The sequence below is a fragment of the Cynoglossus semilaevis genome, chromosome 4 (genome assembly GCF_000523025.1).
Source record: "Cynoglossus semilaevis isolate Cse_v1.0 chromosome 4, Cse_v1.0, whole genome shotgun sequence".
NCBI lineage: Eukaryota > Metazoa > Chordata > Actinopteri > Pleuronectiformes > Cynoglossidae > Cynoglossus > Cynoglossus semilaevis.
In genome coordinates this window covers 12,273,535-12,292,498 of record NC_024310.1, presented here as the reverse complement: position 1 = coordinate 12,292,498, position 18,964 = coordinate 12,273,535, and the positions used below count along the sequence as shown (strand labels likewise).

The 18,964-nt window shown below is 41.4% G+C and overlaps 1 protein-coding gene across 1 annotated transcript in view; it reads right to left on the bottom strand.

Moving 5' to 3' along the window:
* mcamb (melanoma cell adhesion molecule b) overlaps positions 1-18,964 on the bottom strand; it is a 44,814-nt gene that overhangs the window by 16,553 nt on the left and 9,297 nt on the right. Inside the window, exons 3-4 of the mRNA XM_025055230.1 lie at positions 18,768-18,904; positions 17,750-17,938 (exon numbers count right to left, since the gene is read on the bottom strand). Of these exons, the coding sequence (XP_024910998.1) occupies positions 17,750-17,813 (64 nt within the window). The 5' untranslated portion in view covers positions 17,814-17,938; positions 18,768-18,904. The remainder of the gene's footprint in view (positions 1-17,749; positions 17,939-18,767; positions 18,905-18,964) is intronic.

Genomic DNA, 18,964 nt, shown 5'->3' with positions numbered 1-18,964 from the left:
CACAGGCACTGTTATAAAAATGTACCTTTTGCACAGACATTATACGTTAGACTTTGAAAAACATCTGGGTCGTGGACTGCTCCTGGAACATGCTGCTACTAAAAACCATGTAACTCTATTCAGCAGCTAGGCTGTTGGACCAGCTCATTCAGGACAGAGGGCTTGTTACCTGGCCCCACTTTGACAGCCCAGAATACTTGGATGAAACCACAGAGAATTTATAGCCTTAAACGTATACAGCCAAGAGATGGCTGGAAAATATCCAATGTTGTTGCAAACAATCTTCTGGTTCTCTCCAAGTTTGCTTCAAAGAAGGGAAAGGTAAAACAAATTAAGGTTACAGTAAATGTATACAAACCCCCCCACCTCCAAACGTTAGCATTATTCTTCTATATTTGCTTAAAATAAATCTGCATGAAAGGGGAAGGCCGTAGATCAGGAGTGTCAAACTCAAAATTAAAAACTGGGACTAAAACGCAGGCCAAACTTAATATTAACTTAATATTTATTGAAAAATTGATGGCAATTGTGCTTGTTTTCCATCTTTCCTCATATGTAATGTTGAATTTTTTCATATGGATACAATCTGGAACAACCAAAGCTTAATATTATAAACACATTAGAAATTAAATATGAACTAAAACACACAGTGTAGTATTGGTTTCTTATTATGTCTCTTTATCTATGGCCTTTCCAGTTCCTTATCAAATCTTTTTACACAGGCCAACAAAACAAAACAAACATGTGTGCTATAACATAGAGCATACTCCACTAATCCTATAAATCCAGTATATAGAGGCTACTTACTGGCAGGCCAACCCTAGTACACATCTCATGGGCCAAATATAATTACACCACGGGCCAGATTTGGCCCCCGGACCAGAGTTTGACTTGTGTGCTGTAGAACATGGCTCTCTTTACTTTGACTGATTCAAAGTCAGAACAAGTCCAGAGCCTCATGAGATTTGACCATCACTACGGCAAACAATGAGAAAACGCTGTACAGGATACTGACGAGGTTGAGCGTCAGGAAAGGTAATTACCAGAGGATGTATTTCCTCTCGGCAAATTCCATCAAAGTTTTTTTTCACTGCTTTAAGAAACATCCTGTGAGTAATCTTTAAGGTCTGACGGGATGGGAAAGATGATCAAATCTGGACGGCATAGATGGGGTACTAGAAGTGGAGCGGGTATAAAAATATACCACAATTTGTCAACTGAAGGTATTAATAGGACTGATGTTAAAGGATTTGGCTTGCACCGCTGGTTCAAATCCCAGCCAGCAGGCCTTTGGAGATTTGAGCAAGCACTAAAAATGTCCCACTCCCCAGACACAGTCAAGTGCAGCTTGCCGTTTGTGTGTGCTGTATGGTTGGAATACATGGACAAAATCATATCATAGTTGGATTGCATTACAATACATTTAGCAGACGCTTTTATCCAAAGCCAATTACAATTTGGGTCAGTCAATCAACAACCAAGCTACAGTTAACGTACAAAGTAGAAAAATATATAAATAATAAATAATTAGAAGAAGTACAGTCATGGTCATAGTAGTTCATAGAGTAAGGAGAGGTGAATGTTAGATGTTAGTGGGTTTGTTAGGATAGAGTTATACTGTATAAGTAATGTGTGTATTTGTATGATTAGATACAGATAGATTTGGAGTTAGGATTAGGATTAGAATTAGTGCCAGATTAGTGCTACGGTAATGAATAGGATTAGGTATAACTCTGTAGTAGTTAAAGTAAAGGTAAGTGACCAATGGAATGTACTGTCTATTTGAAGTGCTCACAACACACAACCACCAGTGTGTGTGTGTGTGTGTGAGTCATTTTAATTGCCCGCCACAGGCTGTTTAATTGCTTGCCATCACTAATTGTCCAAAAGCAGGTCAGCTGATTAGCAGCGCTGCCTGGGAGACACTGGGTTTGAACACACTGACAGATAGACAGCGTTTGAGAGCTTAATACATGATAATACTGTGTGCTGTAAATGGCTGCCTTTGACCTGAGACACAGGGCAGATACCACAGTGTGTGTTACCACATACTGTATCCTCAGCTCTAAACACCCTGGCAAAATAAAATGACAGCTCGAGGACATGTTTCCAGTCCTGTCATATCTAAGAATAACAGTGGCCTGTCAGGCTTGTTTGTTTACATGATACAGCAGAATTACAGTACTGACCCAAGTGGCACCACCAATAGTAGCTCTTCAGGGGTGTGACAGACAGACGGGGAGAAGAAGGGAGGGATTGAGTAAACAGAGCCGTGGTCCGAGGAGATAAGAGGTGAAATACTTCAAATCAAGAGTCGGAGAGGTTTGAAGGCCTCTGATGCAAACTGATACAATGTTTACAAAGTGTTTATCATAGTAATCCTGGAGTTTAACTCCACTCATCAAATCTGACTGAAGTAAAACTGGTGAGGTTTAAACTGACGTGCTGGATGTGTGACTCTGGAATTTTTTTTTTTTAACTACCATTTCTAATATTTTACCAGACCTTTACCACTTTAAAAAGTATATATTGGGGGCATTGATATTTATTAAGTGTGGAAAGTCCACCTTCTTACTGTGACAAAAAAATATATTTTTTTTTCTATTACAAACTCACCAAACATTCCCTGCAAATGAAAACATAATCTAATCCAAATTAGGGATTTACTCTGAATTCAACAACCAAGCCTGGTCTGATCAGCTTTGGTTGCTGCTGAATGTTTGTGTTGTTGGTTGAACTTTTGTGTAACGTTACATAAGACCATCCAGGAAGAGGTTCAGTCCAAACAGTTTGGTGAATTATTACAAACCTCTGTTATAAGTGGTTTCCAGAACACACTTCTGGTTTCGTTTCTGCTCCGTCACATCATCCTTGTGACTCACTGTGTGACTTTTTTTTTTTTTTTACACAAAGACACCATCAAAATATTTCTCTCTTCTCACTGAAAGTCCACACCGCTCCTGTCACCACGGACACATTTCTGCATAAACACATTCAGCAAAGCCACAAACACCGGCCGAGACAAATCAATGATCTGACTTGTCTACCTCAGATCCTGAGAAATAAGCACAGCTACAGCCATTATCACCTTCCACTGAAACCACAGAGGATTTTATTTTTGTTCGATACGTTTATAAGCTGTTTATACTACTTCAGTTGCTGGAACCCTGCAGTATGAATTATTTGTTTGTGTATTAGTAATGGCTCTTTGGATGTGAATTATGTTGCATTAAAAAAAGACTCATTTCTCGAGTGGCTAATGTTGCTGTGGCCTTGATTAGGAATGGCTCAGTTCCTGTAGCTGGCTCCGGGAGTATTTCTCCTGAAGGTCTGGCCAACACCAGGAAACTGGAGTCCATGGAATGAGGTCTCTTACAGTAGGTGTAAAGAGATTAAGATCAGATAAAATGGTGAGGATAATCCTCATCCTAGTACTACTACTGTAGTTTAGAGTATAAACACTTAAGTTAGTGTGAAAACAATTCAGACTTTGCCATATAAATCCACCATCAGCTATAACTGGGAATCAAACCTGTGATCGTCATGCTGTACGGCAGGGGTTTGTAACCTGTGGCTCTTAAGCCTATTTGAATGGTCTCCCTGCAGGATCTCATTGACAGATGCATCAAGTTGAACAGTATAACGACAAAATTAAATCAATTTCCCATGATGCTGCATATTCTGTTTGCTTGCCAACAGCAAATTGACATAATATCACCCTCCATCATAACATCATACCAATCAGGTTTGCAATTTTAAGGTTGAGTGAGCAATGTTGACTTCAGGTAACTGTTGGTTATACTAGTAAATAAAACTGCATGCTACTGTGTTTGGATGGAACAATGTGCTTGTGTTATTTGGTTCTCAGGGAAAAACAAGAATCAATTCTCAACAGCTTTCTTTTTGTAACAGCTTTCGGAAAACTTCATATACTGCACTGCTGTTGGTCATTTCTGAATAAGTAGAACAGGTGGAAAATATAGCGGCAAACGTCTAAATCATCCCATCAGTCGAGTGAGGCTGATACAAAAGAACAGCACTGCGTCAGCTCAGGATTAATTCATTACTTTCTTTGGCATGAGGGACAAACCATCTGTGCGACGTTGGGGTCAGAACACTGCAGCTGTCACACAGAATCATTGAAGAAATGCAAGATAATTGTCGGAGGCTGTGACTGCAGATTCCAAAATTGGCATTTTTAGCGTGCTACTCCCTGGACAGGCACTTTTTGCCTATTTATAATTGATGGGGGGATGCTGAGAAGGCGGGAGGGGGTCAGGGGTTGGGGGGGTGTTTTGTATGTGCAGCTATTGAATGAACAATGATTTGTGTCTTTAATGGTGGGAAAGCTGAGAGAAATGTGCTGTGCATGAATCCTGCTGTGATTTCATGTCACTGAGAGCACGGGGGAATGAAGTTGGAGTCATCACACACATAGACACATACATACACACACACACACACACACACACACATACACACACGATTCAAAGTGGGATTCACACTCCTACATGGCTCTTTGCACATGGTCAAGTTACCCTGGAAGGATGTTAATGACCGGGGCATGTACCAGTCATGTGCACTTGCATGAATGTGATTGGCCCACGGCACCTTTGCTGAATGAGGTATCGTCCTGCAGGAGACGTGGTGTCTGGTACAACTATCTCGCTGCCAGGAAACCTTACATTGTTTTGCTGAAGCCCCCCATCACTGGCAAACATTCAAGTGACAGGAAAGTCTGGGATTCTTCACGCGGGGCTGGAGGTGAAGATTCCACAGATTGGAAAGACAAATGTTTATACAGTGCATTTACTTTTGTTATATCTTTGGAATTTTTTGCCGTGTGACACGAGACGTGGGCCACCAGGGTGAAAAATGACACAAATGCTGATGTTCGTCCGGGAATCTCCACAGATTCAGGTAGAATTTCCAGACAATGAGACGGACAGAGGCAGCTGCGCCAAGCGAACTACACATTCCCACGATGCCACAGAGAAAAGAGGGTCGGTGTGTCTCAGCGACACTTTCTCCAAACACACACACAGGGAGCTGGAACAGAATGGCAGCAGCATCCAATCAACATTCCATCAATATTAACAGTTTACAGACAGAATAGGGGCGAAAGAAAGAAAGAATGTAAATAGAGTGGACGCAGGAGCAGAGGAGACCACACAACAGGAGGACACAGGGAGGTGGTCACGTCCCTGACTCTGGTGCCTGCTGGTGGTTCGATGGAAGATTCCATTTCAACAGGCCACCTGTTGCACAGATCAACCCCACTTAGACCTGGCAGCATTCTCACAGCACTGAACAGTCATGAGGTCACGCTGCTGCTAAGATGAAGGTCAATTTTAATAACAGCGATGGTGGAGCCTTCAAGGCAAACATTTATATTAAAGGTCATAAAGGTCGGGTTAAATATTTCATTGTACTGTAGGGGTGTGTACTAGCAAGAATCTGGCGATACAATACGTATGATATGGGGCAACAATACGATATATTTACGCCGACACTATTGGCATAACAATGTGATTGAGTTGTATGTAATATGTAAAAATTGATACCACTGTGAAACATAAGTATGGTATCATGAAACAAAAAGTCACAATATTTCAGTGTATCAATGTTTTCTTACACCCCTGCTTACACTGTATACCACTGTGGCTATGATTTTATCTTCATTTATTTTATGATAATCAACATCAAAACATCGTATCAACTATATCTTTAACAAGTTAATCAGGTTAAGACTCCAGTGACGATGAACCGCAGCTAACTTCCAAAGATATTCTGACACGCCCTGTGACGGTGCAACAAATCACCTGCACCTTCCGGATTAAAACTAATTAGTCCGGATTAAGTCTAATTCCTAAACCTTATTCCCAACTCTATTTCCGTTATGATAGGCAGCGCTCTGCTCTTCCATCAGCAGCTACTCTTCACAGAGTGTTCACTCTGTTCTCAAACCTAATGATAAACACTTGGCAACAGCAGCAGCTCTAAGTTTCCACACACACTTAGCTATCAAAATGTACACACACACACAGTGTTCCCACATCCAAACCCTGTAAAAAAAAAAAAAACTCTAAACACTCTCACAAACCTATGTCTACTGGTCTCTGTGTTTTTAAATATACAGTATGTGCATGTTCCAGTAGCTCCAGAGTCTCTGTGGGCCATTTCCTCATGCCTGCTCCTGTCATGGTACAAACTCCCCTCCTTCCTCTTTCCCACGCCCCACACTGTAAAATGGTCTCCAGCATCAGTCAGTGTGTGAGCAGGCAGGAATAAAATAACACGGGATGCATGGAAGTATGGGAAAGGCCACGGGAGACGGTCATTTTGTTCAGTGCTGATTAGGACTGTACAGAGGGAGAGGGAGAGAGAGAGAGAGAGAGAGAGTCCCATGACATGGCCTCACAAGTATGAGATGTGCGTTGCTCGCTGCTGGCATATTACAGCTAAAGATAGATTGGAGATAGACACACACACTGAAAGCCTTTTACCCATTGACTCAGAGGAGAATGTGCTCAGCTGCAGCTCTTTCCTTTTTTGGTAACAAATATGATCAAATAATTTCCTGGTCAATGAGGAAACCAGACAATTGATCTGCAACCTGCACGTCTACATACACACGCACCTCTGATGAGTATTTGGATCAAAACTGCTGCTCACGCACATCCTCACATAGACAAGCTAATTTGGCAACTATGCAAGCACACACACAAAAACACACAAAAACTCACATGCAGACACAGAGCTACACAAAGTAAACACACACAAAAACACGTGCCCAGAAACACACACATACGGTTTTATGTTATTCCACATACACAAGCACAGACACACACACACGCAAATACCAATGCAAACACACACTCATACAGTCTATATGTCACGTTGTCACGTCACGTGTCACATTACTCTGGACCGACACTGAAACTATTGCTCTAATTGAGTGACTTGACTGATGGTTCACTGCAAACACTTGTGGTTTTATTCCATCTTGGGGAAAACGTATCATCGTCACTCAGGCCATTCAGCCAAATTGATCAAACCCTGGAGAACAGGGAAATGTGTATCTGGTTATGAAGGCACTACACGGAGTACTGGTAACGTTTTTAACTGCTATTGCTGGTGTAATTTCCTGCATGTTCCGTAGTTGTTTTCTGACAAACAGCTGTGACATTAAAGCTGACAGACGATCAGTGAAGTGTTGAAAGTGCACGTGATCAGGGGTGAATTTATGGACGGAGATTACAGTGCCGACCAAAAGTACAGGCCGATCATTACTGCGTGTGAAGTACTGTATGATATTCTCCCTGGTGGTTGTAATGGCCTTTGTTTATTGTGTTTATTTCCCCTTTGAGGCTCTGTTTTAAAACTGTGTAGAGAAAATAAAAAATCTAAAATGAATCCTAGAAAATGTTTGGGAAAAAATGTGGTGGAATTCTCACGTGCATTTAAGTTTCACAAAATGAAAAATCTTTTGGTGAGCTAACGTGTCATGTGCTGTATGGAATAGATGTAAGCTAACAAATGTTACCAGTGACTACATGATTCTATTTGAGCTGAAATACTTCAGCTCACATATACCTGATGTAAAATGATAGATCTGCTGATTTGTTCTCATAACAGTCCATTTCTATCTGTTTAAACAGAACAACCGTATGGTTTCTCTGGTTCAGAGTTCCACCAGTAGACACTGTATCTTCATTCAGGCTCATAATATTCCTGAGTATCATGAAATATTTAGTAAATACACTCCTTTAATATGATACAGTTGTTGTTATGACAATTTAATAGTAATAATTATATTATAATGTGAAGATAATGGGAAATCATTTTTCATGATAAATCATTTTACCCAATGCATGAACAGAGCTCATTTAAACAACAATAATGAGAATGGACCAATCAAATCTGTTGGACCAATATAAATATGTAGCCTCCAACCAACAGGCCTGTGATTTAAAGCCTGGATCATGTCAACTGTAAACCAGAGACATGAGCAAGGCAGGAGAGTTAACTACCAACAGTGAGCTCCTGTAACTAAACACTGTGAAGCCACAGCCAACGCAGCAGCTGGCCCTGCGGACATGGTGGTCATACTGTACTGTAGCTGAAGCCTGATAGGCTGCATTAGGTTAAAAGGATCCTAATGTGCATTAGATCAGCACAAAGCATTTCAGGAAAACAGCATGTATTATTAAGCAGGGTGTCGAAGGGAGACAGGAGAGACGGGGATCCTGACAGGGCTCTAGTCTCCACTCCTGCTCCCAGAGGACCGGCTTTAAGATCTATGGATGAACCAGGATCTGAGTTTTCTAAAGCTTTCACTCCTTCAGCAGTGTTCTCATCAACAAAGTGCAAACAAGGCAGGAGAACACACAAACCTTCACAGAATTTAACATGCCTGTGATTTCAACTCATGTAATGAAAGTGAAAGTGATTCATTGTCATTGTGACACCCTTTAACCCTTTGCCATGCTCAGTGCACCTCAGTGGCTGGTGGACGTGAACCCACAACCTTCCGGACACTTCCTTAACCACCAAGCCACCAAGTGACTTTAGTTACTGAGCTAGCATATAAACAATGCAGCTAATGAAGCGTCTGTACGTGATTGTCTTCTGCTTCTCATCTTCTCACACAATCACCGCGGTGTGACATCCAGAGAAAATGTTTATGTTCAGCGTAGAGCACAAACTAAACATCTGAGTCAAACAGACCTCCTGGGTGGAGCAGTTGGACACACATGGAGAATAAAAGACCAAAACAAATAATGGGCTAAATTTACGACGACCATAAGGAGGCAAAAGCATGAAGGAGGTTTCGTCCAAGTCTGGGGCTGCATTTCTGCAAATACAGTGTGGGATTATAAGTATATTTACTGCTGTCTTCAGCCAAGAGAAGAACAAGAAGTCCTGGAGGTGATGGTATGACATCAGCAGAGGTCTGACCTCAGTGTCTCAGGGGTCACATGAAGAGATAGTGGAGTTGGAGACAGATGATCAGTCATGAAGATGTTTGGAACAAGCACGGTGTTCTACAACTTGTGGAGCACATTCTTCACTGTCAGCAAATACCGACTTAGATCAGTGACTGTCAGATAGTGTTCACCACAGGGCTGGGAGTCATTTCAAAAGTTGTAAAAAAAAAAAAAAAATGGCTTTAACTTTGAAATGGTAAAACAATATAGTCCTCTCCAAATGGAGATCTGTACCTTGCTCAAATTCTGTAGTATAACTAAAGTACTTCAAACTTTATACACAGCACTTTTGCAGTCATTTAAAGGGTTGACAGGTTTTTGTGGCTCTTGGATGTTTGGTAATAAAGCTATAAAAAATTTCTCTTTTGGTGCAGAAGGTTCCTGACCTCAGGTCTAATTATCTGGAGTCCAATTTCATCACTTTGAGTTGAAGAAAAGATGACTGTGAAGCTGCTGAAGAGAAGGTCTGTTGGTGTTTTCTCACTTTGACAAACGACAGCAGACAGACAGAGGAGATTCCTTGAGTTCAGCCTCGAGGCAAAGACAGGCGGTGGGGGATAGACATAAATCACAGCAGCGTATGAATTCATGCTGAAACTGCTAATCCTAGCATTGTATTTGCAACACTAACCAACTGAATCAGCCATAAGCCTTACAAACAGAGGAATCATCAAATGGAACAGGAGTTTGAAGTCCAGTCTCTGCAAACTCACAAATACAAATCTTTATCATCAGTTTGTTCTCGTCAAGACTGTCAGCCATTCTCATCACCAACATTTGTGATAACAAATGTACGACTGTAGCATATCATCATCATCATGCTGGATTAAATCAGAAACACGTCATGCTGACTGCAAGGAAACAAGGTTTTCTGAGGATTTGATGCTGTAGCTTCTTAGCTTTGTTTAATGTTGTGGCCAGAAATAATGATTTTATTTATAAAATATTTTATTTCCTTTACTTTTGTTAATTCAGTAGAATTAATTGCAAATGCTAGAGTAGTTTTTCTAGAATTATTTAAGAATACACTTGAAGAAAACATAATTGGTGACTTTCTTATAGCCTGGTTTTTCTTGAAGGACCACTAGGGATGATATAAAATACTGCATAAGTATGAGTATTTGGGAGGGTGTTTATGTAGGTTTATGTAGGACGCTGTAAGAATGCAACCTTCTCCATGTATCTAAGCACTAGAGGGAGTCGAACATACTTTCTGTGAGAGGATATAAAAGGCAACTCGGTATAAAGTTACTGAGGACACATTAGCATGCAAGTCTACACAGCTAAAGTAAGTAACAAACCTCCGACCCTCAGGGCTTTACTGCACTTCTCTGTACGTGGAGCTAATGAGGGTTATGATTTAATTTGGCCTGTAGACACTCTTCACATTTCTTTCCAGAAATAGCCTCAGACAAACAGCTCCAGCTCTGATCATCTATGGAAATGAATCTGCAGATGAAAGAAGACAATAGGAACTGCACCACCTTCTCTATTTATCACATTTACGCCGTTAATATTGCCACACATGAGCAAATAAACACTGCGTCAGCTAAAAAGCCGACCAGTGTGAAATACTACCCAGAAACTTTCCATAAATTACTGGAATTTCCCACAAAATTAGTGCAAGTGTGAGTTTAGCAATGTCACCGAAGCTGATGAAATTTGGCACACATGCCTTTTCCATTACGCACCATTCCAGTATTACACACTTCAGACGCAACGGAGTCGGTTTCAACATTTAGGGGAAATTTGCACGCCCCTGAAACACCCGGCAATGTTAACCATTCTTTAAGAAGTAACGAGCAGGCAGGGACCGTCGCTGACACTGGAGTCAGTGTGACTGACAAAAGGGAACAACTGGCTCATCTGATGGGGGAGGTGTGGGGGGGGGTGCTCAATGACCTTTGACTTTGTGTGAGAACAAAAGCAAATTGTAACATTTCCCCCCAAAAAAGAGACCTTGAACGTTTGTCTACTGTACACTGGGAAAACACTGTGATGGCTGTGACTGAAACATTCAAACCAACATCAAACCAATCACTGCTCCTTCACCTACTGTGTCACAGTGTACAGATAAAAGATGAAGTTAAGGAGTTTATGGCATTCTTGAGGTTTTTCATGACCCATGTCTTTGAGTTTGACTATCAGCAGCACGTGTTTCACAACAAAACAGATGGTGTTCATTAACATCATCATTTAGAACTATCAAATCATAAATGTCTGGATTTCACAGACCGTCCTCTGATTTAGTCCAGACAGTGTGGACATTAGACATTTTCATGCTAGTTTTTCTTTTTCTCAATATAGTGAAACATGGAGTGTTTTGCTAAATTCATGTCAAACGCCTTGTTTCCTCTAAAATCATAAAAAATAAATAGAATAAAATATTGCTTTAGAACCAAAAATGAACCTTGATGTTTTTATTTCGTGCTGCTTCTGTGAGCAGAGCTTTGCCTATTGGTCAGTGAGAGAGAGCGAAAGAGAGAGAGCATGTTTCAAACATACATTAATTCTTCATCCATCGCCAACCTAACCTCACCATAGCTTTCATTTAGCCTGAAGACATGAGCCGCGGATGAAAAAAAGAAATCGGTTCCGTCTAAAATAATCCTGGTTTTTGGTTCCAATATATGATCAGTAGTACAATAAGAGTACTGATGAATACAGGTATAAGTCAGTCTTAGTGAAATCCCTCATTTAAAAATACACATGTAGCTAACTGGCACCCGTGTAAACCCGCCAACTCCTAGATAAGCACAGGAGTCCCAGTGGACAAATGTTGACTTTTCCTGTGAACGAGAATTTTCTGATTTTGTTTGGAAAAAAAAAAACCTCCTCTGGAGAGACGTGCTCCTCCGGGGCTCATAAAACACAGAACAGCCCGAGTCGCTCTGTTGTTTCAAACGTGACCCCAGTTTAACTTTGCAAACCACCCCACAGAGTAGAGTTACATCAAATACAGTGATCCCACTGCACCACACTGCACTACATATCACTGCACAGCAGGTAAAATACAACACCATCAGTTTAGTTCAGCTTCATTCCAGGTCAACCTTAAAAAATATTGACAAAAGTTTTTTTTTAAAGAGAATCAGGTCAGTGACCAGCAGATCTAAGTGTGCAGCAGAACGTTTGTCCAATAATGTCACCGTCCATCAACTTATCACTGCTCTAATGCACAGTCAAACGTTGTCATACCAACAGTGCAAGATGTAGTTTTTGGGGGAGTCAACTTGAGGTTAGTGGCCCGGCTTGGGTCCGACCAGCCTGACTGAGATCAGGACAGTCAGTAAGTGACCACTGACAAGCTGACTGACACGGTTGTCAAATGGAATTTTCAGGACTGTTGAGTGATTAATAATGTTGACGACAACGACACAAAAAAAAATCCATCCACGTCTCTCCAAGTCACTCCAGGAATCAGTCCAAAAAATGCAACAGATGATAAAAAAATCCTCATAAAAGACAAATGAACTGATGGAAAAGTGAGAGAACATGAAGGTGAAACATTCCCACAGGACAAATGTTGAAGACACAGGTGGAAAGAATAAAGATGAGGTGATGGTGATTAGACAGGAAGGGAAAACACACACACAGTCAGACTAGACACACAGTAGAGTACAGCAGGAAGTACAGCAGACAAGATACACAGAGACAAAACTGAACAGGAACATCAGGAACAGGACAATAGTGAGGAAAAAACAACGACAGGTGTTTCAGAAATGAACAAATCTGAATAATCTGTTAATTTTGGCACCTGCAAATAATGAAAATAAAATAAATCTGAACCGTATGTTCATATTTGTTATAATCTGACATCTTTATAAATAATAACATATGTCTTAGAACTTTCTTTCTCACCCACAAAGCTGTGGTGCAGATTAAGGATAAGCCACTTCATCAGAGTCGACCCTGAAACCATAAGTCTGCTTTAACAAGAGAAACAGGGTGTGACGCCGGGTCGCCGGCCCTGAGCAGGTGGTCAGCGTTTGTGTTGACTCAGTCTGGGACTCCGTGATCACACTGTTCTGTTACTGAGGCCTGTGAAGGAACCAGGTGTAGACAGCTGTCCGTCACTTCAAAGATGTTTGGAGCAGCAGTGAGTGGAGTCGCAGCTCCTCGGAACGTGTTGCAGCTGAAATCCATCTCTGAAACCTCTGACACAAGAGGGTTAGCCCGGTGTCCAAATTTAGAGATGTTTACCAGTGCATACACTCAGGAACAATCTAGAACGTGTTACAGACTGGTTCAGGTCAGGACAGACTATGGCACCAGGGCAGGGTTTTCATTGGTCCTTGAACTATTATTATTATTATTATTGTTGTTGTTGTTGTTGTTGTTTATCTATATCATATGGAAAATACTGTAACTAGTTTGAACAACTGAACAATTAAAATGTTAATGTTTAAGATAATTTGATCATTATTCATTTTTAGTATTTTTACTTGCTAGCTTTTAGCCATTTTTGCTATATTTTAGGTTAGCTTTTATCATTTTCTTAGATATCCTTTAACTTTGGACAACGACAGGGCTCATTCTTAGCTTTATTTGCATTTTTTTGCTAATATTTAGCTATTTTGCATCAGATTTCTGTTATCTTTAGAGTTGTTGTTTCAGGCATAATCCTAATTCCCTTGGTAGACAAATACACTAAGGATTTAAGACTTAGTCTAATCATTTTTTTCTGAGCATTATTTATAGGGTGTGTTTGTAATTATAAAAATCAAGCTTTGGTTAAAGAACGTTGCAACAGGCTTTGAAAGTAAAAGATATGATGCAGCTGTATTTCTAATTTGATGTTTATTGCACAAACTTTGGCTGTTCCCATATAAAACAGGATTTACTTCCATTTGGATTTTTCTCATCTGATCTAACATTTAAATGCCAAACACAATGGCTTAAGCAGTAAAACATGTTAGACTAAATAATCAGAAAAAGTGAAGTCTTTGCTTAAAGTAACTGACAGACTAAGGTGTTTGTTGTTAGTCAGGGGCCAAAAAAAAAAAAACACTAAATGGCCCTGATGACAGCAACACAAAGACCTGTTAGCTGGAACAGCCCCTGTCTTCTCCATCACCAGTTTGCTGTATTGACCTCAGTAATGGTGATAATGGATGTGATTCACATCCAGCAGAAGATCAAACAGTAAAAGGAAACCTTTTGCAGCGTCCGCTCCCAAGTGCTAACGTTCGACCCATTAGATGTTCCTGAAGGGAGACGCTGCGTGGACCAAAGACGTGACTCCGTGAAAATATGGCATAATTTAGATTTTCTTGTTCTCCCTGTGACAATCTGTGAAATATTACAGACGTGTACCAGAGTCAGTCACTGGTCTGTCAAATGGATGAAGCTAATGTTAGGACCAGCTGTTCAAACATGATTTCTTCAAGATCAAACAAACAAAGGAACAGAACTTTTGTACAAATCTGACACCAACACAGCAACATTTACTGACAGTCTGTACACAAGTAAAAAAGTCAGTATCTCCCAGCTAACCACCGACCACTCCCCCTGATCTGGAAGTGGACCAATCCTTACTGTTGTTTACACCGTGCTAATGTGGTTAGAGGGTGAAGCTGTTCCAGTCATTTCTCATGCTCCAGGTTCTATGTGGTGTTTTTTTTTGTATCAGGACGTTTGACGTCACATTCGTTTATTCATTTCTGTTAGCTGTGCATCATATTGTAGTGAAGAGTGAATTCTTCAGACGGCTGTACGTTAACGTCCAAAAACACTGACACTAACGTAAACTCGCTTTAGGAAACTCGTTTACGTTAGAGGTTCCACTGAGGATCTGGAGAATGTAGTGCTGATCCTAACAACAGTAAATTCAGCAGAACCGCTCCAGTCGATTCTCCGAGTTACATGAAAAATATATCAAATATCCTGCTAATTAGACAAAAATAAACGATGACGTTGAGCTCACACCCAGTGGTTATCAACCTGTTACCCAGAAAGCTGTGCCTTTAAGATAACACTTCCATTTCATTGCATATTTAATAAAAAGCCAACCTAGAGAAGTATCAGTACTGTCTAACAGCCAAGACAAAGTACTTGTACTAGTATCTGCTGGTAAAACACCAGTATGGGACAACCTAGTTGGAACCTGTAACTATGGCTACATCATTTTAGCAATGAACAAAATAAACACCGACTGGCAGCTTCAGTTTGTCAGCCTGAAAACATCAGACTCACACGTCTCACTGTGACTACGTGTCACTGAAGAAAGCTCTGAAGTTCTGGTCTAACATTCCATCTCCTGCTCCCCTCTCCCTGATCCTCTCCTAGATTACTGGGCCACAGTTTTCAATGGTGTGGTGGAGCCACAACAAGGACGTGTATTGTGTGTGACAGACCGGGTTCTTCTGAAGAGCAGCGGTTGTTGAAACTAGGACTCGGAGCCTCAGCTGCAGCAGAGAGCGTCGACCTTTAAATTAAAGGAGGTCTAAAGTGGCTGCTCTTTGGCTTGGTGTGATTAGCTGATGTCACCGAAAATGAATTGTATCCTTATCAGGGGTCACCACTAGGGCTCAACAGCGGGTCTTTTTTTTTTTCTATCCTCGATGCCATTGCAGTCTGGAGACAGAGACTTGGCACTGACACAATTGTGCGCACACTCACACACACACTCACACACATGTGCATGTATTGAAAACAGAGCTTCTTCACAGATTCAGCAGCGCCAGAGTGGGAGTTAACCATCAGTAGCATGTGCATACCATAATGACTTCTAAAGATTTCAAGAAGAACAAAAACACGCATCAGAAAGATTCTGTCCAACACTCCAACAAGAAATGAACGATGAAGTCAACCCGACAACCAAAATGAGCTGCTGAATATAATTCATCTCCTCAAATCATCAATAAATAAAATAAAGACTGAAACTTATTTTCTTTGCTTATTGGCTTTAAAAGAAGTGCAACCACCAGGGGGCGACTCTGTTGGAATTTAAGCTACTTCGTGCTTGACTGAAATTATCAGTAAGTAGAAAAATGGTTGGTTTTGCAAGTCGTAAAATACCCAACACAGGTGACGTATGATTGGCTGCTAAGAGGCCAATAAGAGCCCTGTGATAGACAACTGAACCAAACCAAAAAGTTGCTGATCTTTTCATGTACAAGCTGGATGTAGGCTACGCCCATTTCTTATACACAGTCATCGGGTGTTCAAGAAGCTTTTTTCTGTCATAGAAAAGCAGAAGCTGAATAACGACAGAATGACGCATCTATTCAGGACATTCTAACAGCCATATAAAGACATTAGACAAAGTCTAATTTCACATCATGTTGCATCATGTTCACACACTACTGCTCCAGTGAGGCAGAACAACTGACACAATGAGAGACGGTGTCAAACGGGAGGAGGCTGTAAAGCCTTACGAGCAGCAGCGCAGGAAGTCAACTTGATGGAGGTGCAAAAAGAGCTGGAAAAGATCACAGACAATGGCAAGGCCGAAGTGAAACAGGAGATCGACACAAAACAAAGAGGTCAGGAAAAGGAGGCCCGGGTGGTCAGTGTCGAACGGGAATAAGCAAAGGTGAAGACGTGGAGGAGAGCGGGTGGGTGGGACAGAAGGGAAGTGGGGCTTACAAACAGGAAGGTTTGGGGGAGTGAGGTGGGAGGATAAGAGCTGACCTGAGGAAAGACAACCTGCAGAAGATGAATGGTGGTGTGAAGCAGGGCAGCTGAGCAGAGACCTGCCCTGCTCCCTCTCATAACACCGTTTATATGAAGCTGTCCTCACATGTCATCTGAGCATAAACATCTGACAACTTCTCCACCATCTGATAAAAAGTCACTCTGACCAACGTCCTTACACTTTTAAACTTTACTGGTCTTTTACTATCAAAAAAATAAACACACGTTAGCAGTAAGTTAGCAGTTAGCACTGACTTCACACAGAGCAGCTAAATACAAATATCACAGTATGCAGTGAGTGGTCCGTGTACTCCACACTGTGTGTTATGTTTCACCAGGCAGGAGTTGACAGAAAGGAGGGAGAGGACGCCTTCAGTACAACACACACACACACACACACACACACACACACAGGGCAGTGGTTAAAACAGTCAGAAAACTGTTTATAGTTGAAGTTCAGAATCACTCGACTGTTCCAACAACTTCATCTGTCATGAAATCTCACTTTCTCAACCTTTTGACCGAGGGTTTGCCAGGACACATTTATCCAGATTCCAGTGGGGGGAGCAATTAGGGAGGTGGTGTGGGGGGGCAGACACCCTGTGTTGTTGTGGGGGGGGGAGTTGCACGTCATTCATATCAGTACAAGGAGCAAATTTTAACGTCCAACGATTCATTCTTTTCAAACTTCTCAGAGTTCTTAAGTGTTTTTCCCAACAGCTCTGAAAACTTCACATCCCTTTCCAGTATACTCCAACTAAACACTGCAGAACATCCAAACAGAGAGCGTTTCCACTCAGCTGCACCTTCACTAGATGATTTACTTTTTTTTCCTCTGATCCTAGTTGTCAGCATCAGAATACAGTCTGTGTAGTATCACATCTGAGCCTGACCTTATCAGTTATGCACGAAGATGAATAACAGAGCAAGAAGAAAAAAGGGATTTCCATTCCGAGCATCTCTGGGAAAGCACTCTGAACAGTTCTGACTTTGTGGACTTTGTCATGTTTCTTGCAAACAAACGATCAACATTTTCAAACACACCACATGTGCCGCCGCAGCAGCAGCAGAGTTTATAGCACAGATACGGTCTCTCTTGATGGAGTTGGTAAAGTACTCACCTCCCCAGGTGTGACAGAGGAGCAGGAGTCCCAGGAGCAGACAGGCAGAGTCCCGTAGAGCCATGGTTGTGGGTCGGTGCAGCAGCAGTCTGTGCTTCTGTGCTGTGTGATATGTGTGAGTGAGTGAGTGAGCTGGGTGAGTGGAGGGAGTCAGTCAGGGTATGGTGACCAGACCTCCTCCTCCTCCTCCTGTTGGACAGAACGAAAGAGAGAGAGAGTGAGAGTTAGAGGGAGGGGGCGGTGTATCCCTCTGACAGGATCACACCGACAGACACTCAGTCTTCCACTGTAAAGAGTGTCTGTCGGTTCTAGTCCATGAAGAAACAGATCAGTTTCTAACGTGTGGTTCTAGCATAGACCGTTTGTAGGAACTGGGAAAAGCTGTGTTGTCTCAGTGTGTAGTGTTAAAAGCATTTAACATCACTCAGGCTCTGTTGTGGTGATGGGAAACACCCACAGCAGCGCCACATGGTGGCAAAAAAAGATTGACAATATAAAGTAGGGCTGTCCCAATCAATCACCTGTTTAGAATTTGATTTAGACAATGACTGATGCTGCTTTTTTGTTTCTTGTCATTGTTACTGTTTCATGTTCACATTGCTTTGATTTAAAATAAAAAAAAACACCTTAACTTTTGTATTTTTTGATAAAATTTTCAACACAACATAGACTATTTCAAATATATCCAAAATTCTTAACAGGTTTTTTGAATTAGCTAAGATTACTTTAAGATAACTTTTTTACAGTGTGCAGAATTGGAGAAACCCCCAGTGAACAGTGTGAGAGCAGGAGGTTGGAAGTCCGGTGCCAAGTACAGTGTGAAGTGGAGCTTTGTAGTTTTCTTTTTTTTATTATTACTGTAACAGAACATCGGTTTGCTCAGCAGGAGAATATTAACATATATGCTCCCAGCAGGAGACCATAAATGTGGAGAGGAGAACAGGAGAGGAGAACATCATCTGAGGAAGTGAACGTTTGTGTTGAACAAGGTGTGGCTGCGCACTCATTCATCATTTACCATTCACAGGAGGACATGTGGAGAATGGATCAGCTGAGTGTTTGAGGGATGACGTCAGGGCACGAGTTTGCAGGATATATACCCTGCCACGTGGGGGCATCAACATGGCAGGAAGCAGGCAGGACCCAAATGCAGTACTGGTGCAGGTAGTTTATTTGAAAGAGCAAAAACAACAAAAACTCACTTCTACACAAGAA